The sequence below is a fragment of the Eumetopias jubatus genome, unplaced genomic scaffold (assembly GCF_037043125.1).
Source record: "Eumetopias jubatus isolate StellerSeaLion01/CBP00866 unplaced genomic scaffold, mEumJub1_p1.0 scaffold_2, whole genome shotgun sequence".
Lineage (NCBI taxonomy): Eukaryota > Metazoa > Chordata > Mammalia > Carnivora > Otariidae > Eumetopias > Eumetopias jubatus.
In genome coordinates this window covers 110,549,661-110,567,515 of record NW_028274808.1, presented here as the reverse complement: position 1 = coordinate 110,567,515, position 17,855 = coordinate 110,549,661, and the positions used below count along the sequence as shown (strand labels likewise).

Here is a 17,855-nt window from a genome sequence, read left to right as displayed (position 1 = left end):
TTAATGTATTGATAGCAACTAAGGGAAAAACAAGACTATTCTGAGATTTTAATTTCTGAATATAACAAGAACAGTCTTTGGGAATTATTTTAGGCTTACTTTAAAAAATGAGTTAATGGTGATGGGTATTATTCTGCGTGGAGCACTGGGTGTTAGGCACAAACAATGAATCATGGAACACTACATCAAAAACTAATGATGTAATGTATGGTGATTAACATAACAATAAAAAAATTTTTAAAAATGAGTTAAATCAGCTAAAGTACTTGCTGGACTCTGCTGAGCAAAGGAGGAAAATTGCCTCTTTAATGTTGGAGGAACTGAGAAAGGAAGAAAAGAAACACATTGATTTTTATTTGTTTAAACTTTAAGTATAAGTAAACAAAGACTTTTTTAAGTGTTAGTAGAAGAACCATTTGATTAAATGGATCCTCAAAAGTTGAGCTTTTATACTCAGAATTTGACTATTACAGGACATATGAAAAATAATAAACACTCTTCAAAGGCTTAAGATCCCAGGACTGAATGAAAAAAAACTAGCCGTCAGGCCATGATCTCAGGGTTATGAGATCAAGCCCTGCATCGGGCTTCACGCTGGGCATGGAGCCTGCTGACATTTCTCTCTCTCTCTCTCTCCCCCTCTCCTTCACCTCCCCCACCCTGCTCTCTTGCTCTCTCTTTATAAAAAAGGAACAAAACAAAACAAAACAAAAAAAACCCAGCCATCCACCATCCAGGATCATCCAATTCACTCTTAAGGGAATTGTACCTCAATTTATCATCAAAAACAATTAACGTCCAGAAACAACCAAGGTAGGACTTCCAGAACAATGAAGTAAGGAACTCAATGGGCTTTTCCCCCAGCAAAACAACAATTTTACTGGTGAAAATTATTTAAAAACAACAATTATTCAGTCTTTGGGAATTATTCTAAGGACATACAGCAAATCAAGAAACATTCATTAAAGAAAATCTACTATATATATCAGAACGTGAGTTTTTATGGCATTTGAGCCACAACCCGTTACTTCTTCCTCATAACGTCCCCCTCATAGGACTCCAACCCCAGCATGTTAGCCAAAAAACCAAGAAGATGGGGTTTCTTCTCTCCCTAACCCCAGCTGTCTAGAGCCACAGTTTGACCACAGAGGAGTAGGCATCTGGTGTTTCTCATCCCCCTGGACCCCCCCATCAACTCCATATTACAGGAATTCTATTCCACATAGGCATGACTGAGAGGACCAACTCTCTCTTCAACAGCCCCTACTCTCAGCAGAGCAAGCTGAGAACACTGTGGCCCTGCCCTAACTCACCACAGGGTAGAGGTTCCACACGAAGTGAGGCAAGCCAAGACCAGAGCTGCTCCCCCACTTTCAGTGTATACTTGTAGAGTAGGGTTGTCACTGGAAAAAGAGGGTCTCTGTCCCCAACTCCACTGCATTGGTGCAGATGTTCTGCCCAGGGGTAAAGGCAGATCATACAGGTAAACAGCTCCACAGATCTGACTGAGAGGACTGACTTTATTTGTAAGAAAGAGTGTAGAATTCCATGCCTAAGGGTGTACAAAACAAATCTTGATGGAGAGCCATTAAGAGGAGGCTGGTAGCTCCATAATACATCAAACCAACAGAGCAGCCAAAAGTTTTGAAGAAAGGACCAGGGAAAGAGTCAGCCAAGAATAGCCCTCCTGGCATCATAATCAACTGTGATGATCAGGAAGGTAATGTGCATGTGCAAGGCTGCACCCACTCAGCAGCAATCAGAGCAGGATGTGGGGCAGACTTGAAAGCATTCCCCAAGCTGCACACAGACCCATCAACACAGGGCAGAAGCCTCACAGGAACAAGGGGCTTCAACACAACCTGTGATCAAACACTTATTGAGCAATAGTAAGTTACTCTGACCCAGAGGTAATTCCTAGGAAGCAAGGCCCACAAATAATATCACAATCACTCCTGGCATTCTGAAAAACTATGCACATGCCCAAGGCTGTGCCCTCTCAGGAGCAGTCAGAGTGGGAACTTCCAAGTTACTAGTCCCTGCTGAATGTGGGGCAAACAAGTAAAATCACCAAACTAGGATAGCAATGTCTAACCTACAGATACAGCCAATAGTGGAGAGTAAAATTGACTGGCAAAGGAGGCTTGAGCACAACCTTTAACCAATGGCTTGTACTAACTCAGGAGCAACCCCTAAATAATAAGCCTAAAAGATAAAAATAGTGGGGAAAAATATGAGTAGAAACATCAGAAGCTGCAAGCTGCAGGGAAACAGACTTTGCAGAATTAGTTCAGGCAAGTCACTAAGCAAATAAACAATCAAGCAAACAACAGCAACCACCTCTAGGGTGGGGTAGGGGATCGGTATTTAGTGTTGCTAAAATATGTTATCTACAGTGCCCAATTATCAACACAAAATTATGAGACATGGGAAGAAATAGGAAAGTATTACCCATAAACAGGGGAAAAAAAGGAAATAGAAAATGCCTTTGATGGGTCCCAGCTGATGTACTTAGCAGACAAAGACTTTAAAACAGTAATATAAATACATTCAAAGAACTTAAAGGAAACCAAGCTTAAAGAATGAAAGGAAAGTATAATGACCGTGTCTCATCAGATAGTGAATATTTTTTTAATTAAATGGAAATTGTGGAATTAAAAAATATAATAAACCAAGTAAAAATTATTTGAGCTGGCAAAAGATAAAAATCAGTGAATTTGAAGATAGATTAATAGAGATTATATGATCTGAAGAACAGAGAAAACAATGGAAAAAAATGAGTAAAACTTTAGAGAATTGTGGGACATGATTAAGCACACCAATGTACAAATAATCGGAATAACAAGTAGAGGAGAGAAAAGGAGAGAGTAAAAGTATTCTAAGATCTAATGGCTGAAATTATTTTCAAATTTAATGAAAAGCATTAAGTCAGACATCCAGGAAATTCGATAAAGTCCAAACAGAATGAACACAAAGCAGTCCACTTCCAGACACATCATAGTCAAAATGTTGAAAGATAGAGAAAGAAAATCTTGAAAGCAGTACAGGAAAACAACTCATCACATACAAGGAACCCCAGTAAGATTAATAGTTGACTTCTCATCAGAAATACTGGAGAATAGAAGGCAATAGGGTAACACATTCAAAGTGCTAAAAGTAAAAACTTATCAATGAATGATCTTATATCCAGCAAAATTATCTTTCATAAATGAAGGTGAAACACATTCCCAGATAAACAAAAGCTGAGAATTTTTTGCCAGCAGATCTGTCTTACAAGAACTATCAGAGAAAGTTAGGAGGATGAAAGCATGTAACACCAGAGAGTACCTTGAATCCACACACACAAAAACAAAGAGCACTTGTAAAGGTAATTATGTAGATAATTCCAAAAGAGTATAATTACATATATCTTCTCAACTGATTTAAAAAGCAATTGCATAAAACAATATGTATATAATTGTATTGTTGAGTCTAAAACATATTGAAATGTAGTACACTTGATAATATCAGCACAAGAAAGGTAGTGGTATTGTTGTGAGAGCTTGTATTAGAGTGAGGAAATGACACCAAATAGTAACTCAAATCCACAGGAAGAAATGAAGAGAACCAGAAAGGGAGAGATGTTGAAATGACAGATTTCATACCAGCCAAAGAGCAAGAGATATTTAAAAATATATAAATGCTTATTCTTTTATCTTCTTTTTATTTATTTATTATTATTATGTTAATCACCATACATTACATCATTAGTTTTTGTTTTATCTTCTTTTGAGACACTTCCTCTCAATTGCTTATGGCTAGGAACTGTACCTTTTCCCTGCCTATAAGAGTTCACTTACAAAGACAAAGGGCAAGATTTAGAATGAAAGACAAGGGATGTGCTCATGCACGTGTGTGTGTGTGTGTGTGTGTGTGTGTGTGTGTGTTGGGGGAAGGTGCATACAAGCAAAAATAAGCCTCTTGAACCATTATAGTACATAATCTTGCCGGATGCTATGGTTAATGCAGTAAGGAAAAACATTATTCTGGGATTTAATCTTTTAATTAATTGATAAAGTACTATTTATTAGTGTTCTTCATATTGATTTTCCTGGAATGCAGTAATTGGGATCTTCACTATTATTTGTTTGGTTACATCTTGCCTATTTTCAATATTCATGCATTAATCCTCATGCGGAGGAAGTCTCCTCCATTTAAGAGGCTATCCTTGACCCTGTCCCCAAATTTTCTGTCTTATCTAAAAATTTAGGTTTTGGCTTTATAAATGCTCAGTGCATACTTTATGGACAAGCTATATAGAAACGTTTACATACTGAGTTTTAAAATGGGAATAGTATTACCTAACTGGTAGAGTGCCATAGTTCTAGAATCAGTCCAAGATTCAATTTTGGTTCTTCCATATACTATTTATATATTAGGTATCTCTTTTTGAGTGAGTAGTCTCAGACACATAATACACCTTCCTCATAAAGTTATTTTGGATATTAAATAGAATAACATAGGAAACAGGCATAGCAGGTATTTAATACAATGTTTGTTACCTTAAGCCATAAATGTGAGTGGGGAAGATGCAGAGAAGAGAGGGATGTGACCAGAATAGAATTTATTTTAGGGGACAGTTAGAAAGTAGGCTGAATTAGTAGATTGGTTACATAGAATACTTCATAAAATCTTATAATCTAGATGGAAATGCCTAAAATATGGCAGGCACTGAGAATAAAAAAGTTAAGAGGGGAAAACATTATTTTTGCTGATTTGCTACTTACAGGCCATTGAGAAAGATAAACATAAATTAGATAATCACACAAACAAAACACAAAATTCATCTGATGTAAGGATAGCTATGTGGTATGACAAGAGCATTTACTAAGGAGATTTTTCTAGCAGAGGTCAGGACTGACTTTCTTGAGATCTGACGAATGAATAGGAGTTAGTAGATGAAAAGAAGAAGGTAGAACATACCGGGCAGAGGAAATAACTTTTAAAAAGCTTTGGGTCAAGAAAAGCAAGCGAGTATGAGAGATGCAAATTAGGACAGGGAGGGGAAAGTAAAGAAAGTGAAGGAGGGAACAAAGTATTAAGATGAGGCTGAGTGAGAAAAGCAAGTAGAATCATGCAGGAAGAATTAGGTAGATTAGGGAGAAATGGATTCAGATGTCAGAATCAACAGGACCTACTGATAAATTGGATGTAGGAAATGAGGAAAAGCGTTTTGCAGATCATTCCTACGGTTCTGGCCTGTAGAAATTAAGGATGGATTTCATTCCTGACAATCTGTTCATTGAATGAAGGCGAGTTTTCAGGAGGGAAATCATGGGTTTGGCCTTGGATGTGTTGAATATTGAAGTATATTCAAGATATTCAAGTGTAAATGTCAAGAAGGCAGTTGAATATAAGGGTCTAATGTGCAAAAGAAAGGTCTGAGTTGGACATAGTATTTAATTGATTTATTGATAGTAAATATAACTAATTTTTAGGGACAAATATGGAGTGAAAAGAGATGAGGGCTTAGGAACAGATTGACGGCAGTATTTAATAGCTGTGTTGAGGATGATGAACCCACAAAGGAGACAAAGGCATAACCAGATGGAGTAAAGTAGAACCAGGAGAATGTGATATCATAAAACGCAAAAGAAGAGAAAAAATTGTCATCATAAATGCTACTTAGGAATGGAATAAATGAGAACTGAAAAATGCCTATTTAATTTATTGATAGGACAGTTTATTGGCAAACTTTTCAAGAGCTGTTTTGGTGGTGTAATGGGGACAGAGCCAGACTGGAACAGGATGAGATGTGAATGGATAGAATAATTATCCATGGATCTCTTGACCTAAGAGCTTTTGTTCAGGACTGTTTTTTCAAGGGTATTTGTTGTTAAGTGAACAGACTTGGAAGATAGGGACACTGTCTCCTTCTGGAACAGAGAGCAAATTTGTTTGCTGTCCAGTATAATAAAGATAATGTCTCCCTCTGGGACAAAGGTCAGGCAGGTTTGCCTGTAGCCCATAATAGAAGATTAGAGTCCTCGAAATTCACAGTTCGTCGGCTGTGTAAAACTCAGTGCCTGCAGCATCTGCCTGTGCCACTGTGTGTCACCCTGTGGGACTTAGGAGGAAAGGGGAGCCAACATCAACGTGAAACTCATGCCACTTCATGTGGCCTGGGTAATAAAGTCCTTTGCCTCTAACCCAGACGTCTTATGTCTTCTGCCAGCATCCATGAAACTGTGATAGGCTAATTTGTTAACTTGCAGGTAGGATAAAATGTCAGTCTCTTAGAGTTCTTGGTAACCATGAAAAAAAAAATGGAAACAAGCCAAGTGAATTGTTTCAAACAGTTGGGCTATGAAAAAGAAGAAAAGACAAGGCAGAATTAATAGAGGCTGTGGCATGGAGGCAGTCTTGTATTAAAGAGTAAAGATCTAAGCATGTAGAAATATTGATGAGGGGCCAGTTGAGAGGGAGAGATTGAATATACACGAGACAGAGAATAATGGTAGAGGGATAGTCTAAGGTAGGAAAAGAGTCTACATGTAGGTCAGAGGAATTGGGACAAAGAAGGGTAACACTTCCTCGTTTCTTTATGTGTAACAAAAAAGAATGCAGAGAAGAGGGACCTAAACCAAAGTACGTTGTTACATTTAGTATAATAAACTTAAGGAAGCTCTTTTCTGACTGCTTCTCTTTTCCCTGAAAAACAGAAGCTCGGGTAATTGGCTGGAGGAGGGGGATAGCGAAAGAGAGAAGCAGAGGTTTGAAAGAGAGAAGGGGTCTGAAAGTCTGTGAAGGGAGCAGAAAAAATGAGCTGAGCAGAGAAATGAAGTAGGAATGCAGGGTATTTGAAGATCTGTTGGGGGCTAATGGTCAAAAACTAGTGGTACCAATATACCCAATGTTATGACTTTGTCTAGCACCACCCAGGTGCAGGCAGAGAAAATAGTTACGTTCCTCTAAAAGTAAGGTTTTGCCCAATAAGACAATGGAGTTGAAAACTTTGTGGAAATTCGGGGCCATAGAACTCAAGCTGAGTGAGGATAAAGAAGGGAATGGACTCGGCTCGTGGATGGAGAGAAGTTAGAGATCAGTGGACTACAAGCCCAACAAGGTTGAAAAAATAGTCAATGGGAGTAGCTGAATAAGCAAGGTAAAATGAGAAAAGGTTGCAGCGAGAAGATTTAGGAGTTGTTCATTCATTCATTAGTTCTGTCATTCATTCAATAAAAACCTCAAATCACAGACTAGTATGTGCAATCTAAAAATTACTTTCCTCTTGCTTGGTATGCATCTTGAGATGTGTACTTGAGATGTATAAATTTACCTACCCAGTTATGATTTCCTTGGGTTTGCCTCATTGTGACTGGCTCTCCTTGATAGCTACGGAAGGCCAACCAAAAGTAGCAAGGAAAAATCAGCATTTTAGTTTTTACCCTATATTTTCTTGTGTTGTCTGAATATGTACAATAACCATTTATCCATGTGTTCAAATATAGTTTTTTAAAACAACTTTTAGAAAGTTATATCTAAAAATGCCCACTTGGATAACCCCCATTAATTGCTGTTTTTAATATCATCAATACATTTATCATACTAGTTATTGCTAGTAACAATAAATCCACATTAATGAGGAAGTAGTTGAGCACTGTTGTGAAGAACGCAGGCTTTGGAATTAACAATACTTACTGTAAAAATGGAGATTAAATACCATGAAGAATGTAAAGTACTTAACACAATATCCAGTATATAGTACACATTCAGTTAATAATAGCTATTATTTTTATTGTCATCATCATTGTCATCATCATCATCATCATCCATAGTCAGAATTCTTGATTCCAAGTGACAAAATTCAACTCCCCTAAATTTTGCAAAATAGGAATTTACTGACTCATGTAACTAAAAAGACCAGAGGTAGATGCACTAGCCAGAGTCTGGTGTTGAAACTATATCAACTATATCATTTCTTGGCTTTACTTTATATTGGCTTCATTTATAGCAAGCTTTCCCCTCATGGTAATAAGATGCCCTGCATCTTACCAGCTAACCAACAGGAGTGAAAGAAAAATGTCTCTTTTTTAATAGTTGCAGCAAAAGTCTTGGGCAGAGGTGTTTCGTTGGCCTATCTTGGGTTACATGCTCATTCCTTAACTAATCATATGTCCAAGGAAATGGAATATTCTGATTGGACAGACCTCGAACAGGGGAATGGGAACATCTTCAACCAAGACATAGGGACTAAGAGCGGATGGGGGATGGTTTCTCCAAAGTTAAATCAAGGGGCTGCTAGCAGGAAAAGTTGGAGTAAATACCAGGCAGGCAAAAACAGCAGATTTCCAATACCGTACATGTAATACTGTGCGGTAATACAGATGTTATACTGCAAACAGGAAAACAGTTGAAAGCACATTTTAAATTGTCACGCATTCAGCAAAAGCCTGTTTACAGAATGTAGCCTATACTCTTCTTAAAGTGAATAAACAGAGGTCTTGCCATACTAGTGTGCACAGATTGTGCCATTGGTAAGGATGTTCCATAGAAAACATCCCACCTCAACTTCTATATAAATAAATTGTCATAACACTTGAAGAAAAATACAACTGAATTTTAATTATGAGAAAGATGATCACTAAGGTATTAATTATCTCAAGCAACATGGTACAATAGAAAGAGAAGTAAAAATCACAAGATATAAGGCTACCAAAAATATGGTAGTAGTAATAATAGTTACCATATATTGAATGATTAGTAGGTGTATTCTAAAAGCTTTTCACCCATTTCTTCATTTTAGTATCACAACTCTCTTGAGTTAGGTATTACTATGTTCCTTTTATACATGGGGAAACTGAGGGTCAGTGGTTAAGTAATTTGCCTTCTGTGTGTGCAGAGCAACATTTGAATCTGTCCTAGTTGCTTCTAAAGCCTGTGCTGTCATTAATAAGCTGAGCGACTTAACCTCCTATTCCTTATTTCTTAAAGTAGATTTTGTTTTAATTATCTCTAAGGATACTTCTCTCTTAAAAATCCTCTGACTATGTAAGGGTTCACCTTTAATTTCTCATCATTAATTTTGTGTATCTTATAAGAAGGTTTTGAATCAATTATAACACCTTTATTTTTATGTATGTCTTTAATCATGGATGAAAAAATAATAATATCACTATATTGGTAAGAACACTTCAGCGTGCATGTCATAGCATTATTGTACACTCATGAAGGAAACTGCGCTTTTGACAAATGTTCTTTCATCAGGACCTCAAATACAAAGAATAAAATCTGGCAAATACACAAAGTGACTAATGTTAGAACAGCGAAAAGCACCACCTGAATTTCTGCACTGGTATACCACTTTCTGTATGAAGTGTTTTGTGTGGTTGGCTTTTTGGTTTTTGTTGTTGTTGTTGCCATATTGCATTTCTGCCAAGTATATCTCCTCATACTTGTCTGGAATCTTTTTTTCCACATTTGAATCTGAATTCTAGTCAATACTGAAAGGACTATGAAAAATCCACTCAACTGTTACATGGTTTACATGTTTGTATAAGATAAAAATTAAAATTTGAGTAATTTTTTGCTTGATAAACTCACTTTCAATATACTGTAAACTGTGAGAAAAGATGTAAAGCAAAAAAAGATGCCGATGTTCATTTCACTTTGTTAAATGTATTCATTCTGTGAAAAATGAAAACATGTTTACATTGCTTTTTTTTTTGCAGTTCAAATATGTAAAATTTACTCTGAAAACTAAGTAGCATTAGACAGAGGCTAGCTATTAATATAATAATAACTGGAGGGAGTATAGTATAGGGATTAATGGAGTGGTCTCTGGAGTAAGAGCTCCTCCATTTACTAAGAATAAGTCAATGGCCAGACATTTAATACCTGTGAAATTTAGTTACCTTATCTGCAAATGAGGGAAAATAATAATGCCTCCACAGCTTGTGGAAAGATCAAGATAAAGTTTGTAAAGCCAGTACCTGGCCTATAGTAGGCACGCAGTTTTAGCTTTTCTAACATATCATTGATAATACCACCACTTATTACTATTACTCTGAAAATTACAAACGGGAGAGAGTCAAGGACTCAAGATCTCCTCTGTTTATATTACTCTCTACTCTTCAAATACAATGGTTTAGAAATTGAGCGGAGCATGTAAATTTTTTTAATTTTATTTTATTATGTTATGTTAATCACCATACCTTACATCATTAGTTTTTGATCTAGTGTTCCATGACTCATTGTTTGCATATAACACCCAGTGCTCCATTCAGTACGTGCCCTCTTTAATAACCATCACCAGGCTAACCCATCCCCCCACCCCCCTAATTTTTTTTTTCTTTTTTAGAGAGAGAGTGGTGGGGGGAAGGGCAGAAGAAGAGGAAGAGATAATCCAAGCAGGCTCCATGCCCACCATGGATTTAGGGGGAGGGCTCAATCTCACAACCCTGAGATCATGACCTGAGTCAAAACCAAGAGTCAGATCCTTAACCAAGTGAGCCACCCAGGCGCCCCAAGCATGTACATTTTAGCTAGCAGCTACTATATCTTGTAATCTAGTCTAGAATTTATTTATAAATATTTGAACAAATTCACATCTGTACTCATGGAGGAATAAAATATTTGATGTTACATGTAACTTTTGTTTATTTTTTGTGGGTTTTTTGTTTTGTTGCCTAATATGTTGTTATTGTAAAATACTTCTATTGTTCATTCAACAAATACTTATTATGAACCTACAATAGGCCTGGCACAGTGTGATATACTAAGTATTAATGTTAAAATTTATAAGACATAGTTCTAGCCCTTAATGGCCTTGCCCTTCCTATCAAAGCTAGTGAGAGGAAATAGATACATAAAGAAATAGTTTTTATAATAAAATACTGTGGAAGGCAGAATAATGCCTCCCCAGAAATGTCCATATTTTAGTCCTTAGAATTTGTGAATGTGATACCTTAAATGGCAAAAGGGATTTTGCAGATGGGATTAAATTTAAGGACTTTGAGATGGGGAGATTATCTGGATTATCCCATTAGGCTAGATCTAATCACATGGGTCCTTAACCTCAGAGAAAGCAGAGAACCTTTCCCTGCTGTGGTCAGACAGAAAAGTTAACTAAGAAGAATGGTCAGAAGAGCTGCAACATTGCTGGCTTTGAAGATGGAGGAAGGGGGCCAGGAGCCAAGGAATATGGACAGCTATTAGGAGCTAGTAAAGGTAGGCAAATAGATTCTCTCCTAGAGCCTCTAGAAAGAAATGCAATCCTGCTGACATGACTTCTAACCTACAGAACAATAAGGTGATAATTTTTTGTTGTTTTAAGCCACTAAGTTTATTGTAATTTCTTTTATCAGGAATAGAAAACTGATTTAAAAAATACAATAAATTGTCTTTACTTAAAGGATTGTATGTGGAGAAATAGAAGAAGATAAGGATCACTTTCCAAAGTTGTGTCAGAAGAGCTAGGAAGACTTTTCCAAGAAGACCCACAAAAGTCATTGTTCCAAAGTGGATCACATGCACTTTCCAAAGCCAGCTTCTGGTAAAGAGAAGTTTATTACTCTTAAGACATGTCATCTCTGGAGCTGTAGGTCTGCCTCACCTGAGGAATGTGGGCTGGAATAGGTTCTAATAAGAAAGAGGAAAGAGGGAGTGGATGCTTAATAATTTCCCAAACAGAAATACTGCTAACCCCATTAGAATCTATACATTGCTTTGAAATTACTGTAATAAAAATACTTTGGAAAAAAAGGATCATCTTTTGTTTGGCAAGAAGTGAGCAAGGTAGAAAACCTATCAAGATATTGCTCCAATGCTTGCCAGACACATGATAAATTTTCTCCATTTATTCAACAAATATTTATTGAGTTCCTTCTATGTGCTGCTATTCCCAACACAGCCCCTGCTACATACTGATACTAGAGGATAAATGGTCTGTCAAATAGATATTGTCCATATCCTCATGTACAGTGATAGAGACATTCATCAAATAATCACACACACATCTGCACTGATTTAGAATACATTGAAAGAGCATTATATCGTGCTATGAGATTGAGTTGAGGCTTAGGCTGAGGCTAAAGGAAGAGCAGGCATTAACTGAGCATGGGAGGGAGGAGAGTGTGTTAGGCAGAGAAAACAGCATGTGCAAATCTTTGGCAGGCAAAAGCATGGCCTGTTCAAGAAGTCAGAGATCTTTGTGGCTGAAATACAAAAAGGCAGAGGGAGGCTGATGACAGGATGAGGCCAGAGACCCAGAGAGAAGCCAGACTAAGCAGGGCCTCCTAGATCATGTAAAAATTTTGGCCTTAATCCTAAAAGCAGAGTGGAGTGATTGGATTTGCATTTAAAAAGATCAATTTGGCTGCTGTGTGGTAGATAGTTTATAGGCGAACCAAGGAAAAGGTGCAAGAGCAGTTAGGAAACTACTAGAATACTCAAGGCAAGAGATGTTAATAGATTATTTGGGGATTACAGCAGCAGATGGAATAGCAATATACACAATAAGGAAATATTTAGAAGGTAAAATAGAGAGGACATGTTGATGAACTAGATGTAACAGGGAGGGATGTGGGAGGAATCATGAAGGCCTTAGGTTTCTGGCCTTTGGATCTGGCACATGGATGGTGGTATCATTCGTGTAGCTAGAGAGCATTGAAGGAGCACTACTTTCTCACAAACTATCCAGGCTTTTTAAATTTTATTGTAAATAAGAATTTATAAAAATTACTGAATTGAATGCACTTTTGATATCTGCATGAGGCAGACCAGAAAAAGCAAAATTCTTTTAATTGTGGTAGTTTTGTAGCATTACATGTATTTCATTTTATCTACCCTATCCACTACTCAAATCATAATATATTTCTTAATACAACTTTCCTAATTTCAATATACTGTATTGCAGTAATTCTATTTAGCTATCCCACTTATCAACTTTGTAAACTTAAAAAAAAAAAAAAGCCTTAAATGCACTAATTGATGGAAAGAAGGGAGAAAACAAACTAATCAATTATAAGCATGCAGGTCTTTATCTCAACTACTATACGTACAGTGGAGTACTGATGGCAGCCCCTACCAGACCTCAAGAGCCAATTGTTAAATTTTCAGGAACCTTGCAAGCTAGTTGTAAGTAGCCTGAAATTGAGCACAGCAGAAGGACTGGCTACAGAAACTGGAAAAAACTATGGAACTGGCAAACAATTCAAATCAGAGATCCACCCACCCCAACTCCCACCCCGGACAAAGCCTACTGCTAAACCCTTACCAGCGTACCAATGTTCGTACCTTTTAGAATAATGGTATTTGGGGTGGATATTCTGGATATAGAAAATACTGTAATGAGACTGACTATAATCTCACTGATTTAAAAATGCTGCCTATTTTTTTTTCCCATGTGCTTAAATGTCTTTCCTTTAGGATGGTTTGAAACCTATCTAATTCTTTGCTGGATATTTTGGATGTTTCCACAAAACTTCATTTGTGAATATAGGCCACTTTTAGGCATTCTTCTAATGATTTTTACTTTTTCCTCTCCTTTAGATTGCCCAGATTAAGAAGTGCTGCAGTCAAGTGGCAAAATTTTAGTAATTATTGAATCTGATTATAGGTATATAGGGGATCGTTGTATTTATTTTTCTCTAATTTTGTGTGTGCTTGAAGTTTTTCATATTAAAAAACAAAGCAGGCTGGAGCAGCCACATCTTGCCCAGACCAGCCCTTCCTGGGTCTTCCACTTCCAGTCTCAATCCCAGCAGGTATTCTCAGGACCTGAGACGATGCGATCCATTGCTGCCTCCTCACTTGGCCTCTAGGAGTTAGCTAATTCCTTGTTTTGATTTAAGTCTTGCAACACCTACTTCTTCCCTGAAAAACCCACAAGCAGCCTGTAGAAAACTTTAAAGTGAATCTTCAGAAGGAACCATGTCAGATTAGGGTACTTTCTTTGTACTACAACCACAAAAATACTGAAAGAAAAAAGTCTTAAAATTCTTCAGTAACAACAGAAAACCCCAAAGTACAATGAGTGCATAGATTAAAAGAAATTGGAAAAAGTAAAAAAGAAAACAAAAAACTTTAATAAAAAGTAAAAAAAGGAGGCCAGAAATGATTATCAACAATACAAGACACTGGAGGAGTAGAGAGAAGTGAGGCCCCAGAAGAATTACAAACTAAATCAAGTAGTCTTCAAGTTCTGTCCTGAAGAAGAGAAGGGCTTGATCTCAGGCAAGAACAAGACTTTTTTTTCTTTTATAATGTGGAATATCATCATGGAACATATAAAAGTATGAGAAGCTGAGAAACATAAAATTCACCCAATCACGGCACATCAGCGAGGAATAAACACAAAAATTGAGGAAAGGTTAACAAGTAAATTATAATTGAAGAGAAAATTATTATCAAAAGGAATCATGTAAATCCATTTTATGGGTTAGAAAACTGAAGCTCATGAAAGTGATTTGGTCAAGGTCACTCAGTTTAAGTGTTAGAGCCTGGATTTTAACTCTCTGGATTTCAACTCCCTCTACAGCATTTTGTTTTTTCCACTCTTTTTTTTTTTTTTTTGGTAGAAATGCAAGTTCAAAACTAATTTTAAAATTGTATGTAAATATAATTCAAAAATAATTCTGGCTTAAAATATAATTAACAATGTTGCCCCAATAAGTTTCATTTTTCTATTTCATCAATGACACTCTGTTCTACATAAATTGCTATTATAAGGGGAAAGATCACTTTAAAGTCCTATTGAAAATCATTTTATCTGCTATTGCAAATAAAAATTAGATTTTTTTCACTCCCTCTTTCCTTAAATATATACTTTAAATTGTATATATTTAGACTAGATAATAATGCATTTTTAAAATGAAAAAATATTTTTATTTATATATTGATGGCTGAAATGATCAAGCTTTGGTTTCTACTAAAGGAATCTAAGTTTGATTCACGTATTTAAAGAGTGCCTCAAAACTTGCTCCAATTCATTGGCTCTTTTTGGCAGGTGACTTTTGTCTTCTAAGTTTCCTTTCCTCTGGTATAGACAGCATACTTAATGGTATTTAATACTACTTTTTCCTATGTCAAACCCTATACCTAAAAATTTTTTGTTATATGAATAATTCTCCATCTTGCACCTACAATGAGCTAGAAGGTATTCAGTAAATAATGACTGATTTGAATCATGACTCCTAAATGCCATTAGGTTTAATAAATTACCAGACAACTTTGTCACCTACATGACGTAGTTTTTCTTTTGTGGCTGTATTAGGGTCTAGTGAGGAGAAATTATATCAATGATTTCAACAAAGATAATTTAATTCAAAGAATGATTAATTAGGTGTTGGAGAATGGAAAAGGTGGAAACAGAACAGTAAGGCAGTGATTTCTCAAATGATGGTCACCAGGCAGGCATCATAAGCATCAACTGGAAACTTATTAGAAATGCAAATTCTGACTCCAACCCCTAGCCCTGGTTTATGAATCAGAAACCCTGGTGATAGGCCCAACAGTCTGTGCTGTAACAAGCCCTCCAGGGGATTACAAAGTATGCTAAAATTTAAAAATTATGTAGGTAACAACAACTGGAAGCAGCCCCCACTCCTAGGCCTGGGCTGGGGCAGCAAACAAAGGGGTAGAATTACTAAAACTGAGAAGATTGGGGAAAGGCCCTGTGGAGCTGAAACTCAGACTTTCAAGAACTCATCATTGCTCACCCAGTACTGGCGTCTCTGTACTCAGAGGGGGGGATCCCATAGAACTAAGAACAAGATAGCTGAGGAATAGGCACCCACAAGTTGGATCTGGTGTCTCAAGAAGGCACATTGAGATTGGTTCTGCAAGTGTTGGGAAATCCCCAAACTGAGATCAGTGGCTGCTACTGGAAGAAATTACTACTACCAGAGTGAAGAACTGTTGCTAGAGCAAAACTGACAGCACCAGCAAACCCATTGGAGCAAACGATAGCAAATCCCTTTCCTTCTCCAGCCGTGCAGTGTCTCATTCTCCCCTCTATTGGCAGAGACTAACAAGGAGCCAAATATGTTTCTAGAATTACAAGGAGTGGTTTGAAGCTGAGAGACAGTAGCTCAATAACTGGCGTGAAGGCCTTACTTGTAATAAGAGGTAATAGAAATAGTAAGCATTTTTTGGAAATAGTAAACATTTTTTGATATGCATATTGTGTACACGTGGACATTTTCTTAGGAGCTGACTTCTAGGTGGACTTTTGGACGTAGTGTACAAAATTATTACTATGTGAAAACTCTTTGTCTCTCCTGATGGGATTAATAAGATGCACTTAGGACATTTCTAGAATTTGGACAAGAAACTATGCAAGGGCCTACACGGAGGTCTCCTTAGCCAAAAAAGCCAAGACTGAAAGATCACAACAGTGATGGCTGAGGAATGCTCAATAGTAGCAACAAGATTTGCTCAAGTCAGCTGAGGCTAGGTTTCTTAGTCTCAGTGTCAACGGAATGGACGAAAAAGCTTACTTAGACAAGACAGAGCAATCTGGGTCCCTGCCTGAAAACAGGAAGTTGGTAGAAAAGTTATTTTTAAATCATTGTAAAGAATAAGGACAATACAAACATGATTCCTCATTTAAGCAGCTGTCTTTTAAAATCCCAGGAAACTAGAAAATGAATGGAAATGAATCAGCTCCTTCCTTAATCTTATAAATCAGTGTTCTGATAGTTGAGGGTCCAATGTTGATTCTACAGAAATCAATAAATCAGTGCTTTCCATATCCTTGAAAGGTGGGCACAGACATAGTTGTTCTATATGTTAATCAAAAGGAACATTCCCAGATATTTACTGAATGATTATCAGAATATGCCCCGTATTTTGGGAGAACGATGAGATAGTCGTTATTCTTACGGACCTTCCCCTATTTCTCATTTTATGTTTATGTTTTGTTTTCTGTTTTTTTGTTTTTGTTTTTGTTATAAAGGATATTGAAGAATCACAAAACCACACTGGCGAGCCTGTTGGAGATGACTACAAAAAGATGGGAACACTTTTTGGTGAATTGAACAAAAGCCTCATCGACATGGGCTTCACAAGGATGTATTTTGGAGAACGAATTGTGGAACCAGTAATAGTCATATTCTTTTGGGTTATGCTGTGGTTCCTTGGCCTACAAGCCCTTGGACTAGTTGCTGTTCTTTGCCTAGTCATTATTTATGTGCAACAGTAAAATACGGCCGAATAAGCTGTTGTTTCACATTTGGTAGCCATATATGTGATTGGTGAAGTTATATATTTCACTACATGAAAGCCGAAAAGTTTGCCTTGTTTCAAATTGTGTGCTGTTTTGTAATGAAATTTATAAGTGGATGTTGTTTCAAATTAAACTCAACTCTTGATAATAACAGGGTTGAATATACATTTTGTAGCTTATTCAAAAGTCTTGTTTTACTACTGTGATCTGTGCCCACTTTTAAACACCCCACCCTGGTCCCAAACCAAATCTTAACACCACCAAAAGTGAGCAGGGAAAATAACAGGATATGGAATTCAAACCAGGTTGTAGAGAATTCCAATAAAATATTTTAGAAGAAAAAGGATGAAACAAGGAGCTAAAGTTTTAATGGGATAATTGTCCCCACCCATACCCACCAAATAACCCCTTATTATTTGGGAAATAACTTGGATATCTACTGTTCCTGCTCAGCCCAAACCAATATAAATGATAATTACTAGACACTACCTTAATACTGTGATGAAAATCAGTAAAGCTAGCACATTTTCTAAAGATTGAAAAGGATATATTTATTATGGCTGATGAAAGTTAAATGTAACTTTTTTATAATGTAATATTTGGGCCTGGAATCGCTTCAGTATATCATTTGAAGTTTTAGACAATTTTG

The 17,855-nt window shown here is 36.7% G+C and overlaps 1 protein-coding gene across 2 annotated transcripts in view; it reads left to right on the top strand.

Annotated features, from left to right (window-relative positions):
- The window catches only part of FAM241A (family with sequence similarity 241 member A), a 39,911-nt gene extending 22,554 nt beyond the window's left edge, over positions 1-17,357 (top strand). For both annotated transcript variants that reach the window (XM_028121295.2, XM_088021073.1), the window contains exon 2: positions 16,937-17,357. In XM_028121295.2, coding sequence (XP_027977096.1) covers positions 16,937-17,182 — 246 coding nt within the window. In that variant the 3' untranslated portion in view covers positions 17,183-17,357. The remainder of the gene's footprint in view (positions 1-16,936) is intronic.
- Positions 17,358-17,855: the final 498 nt, after the last annotated feature.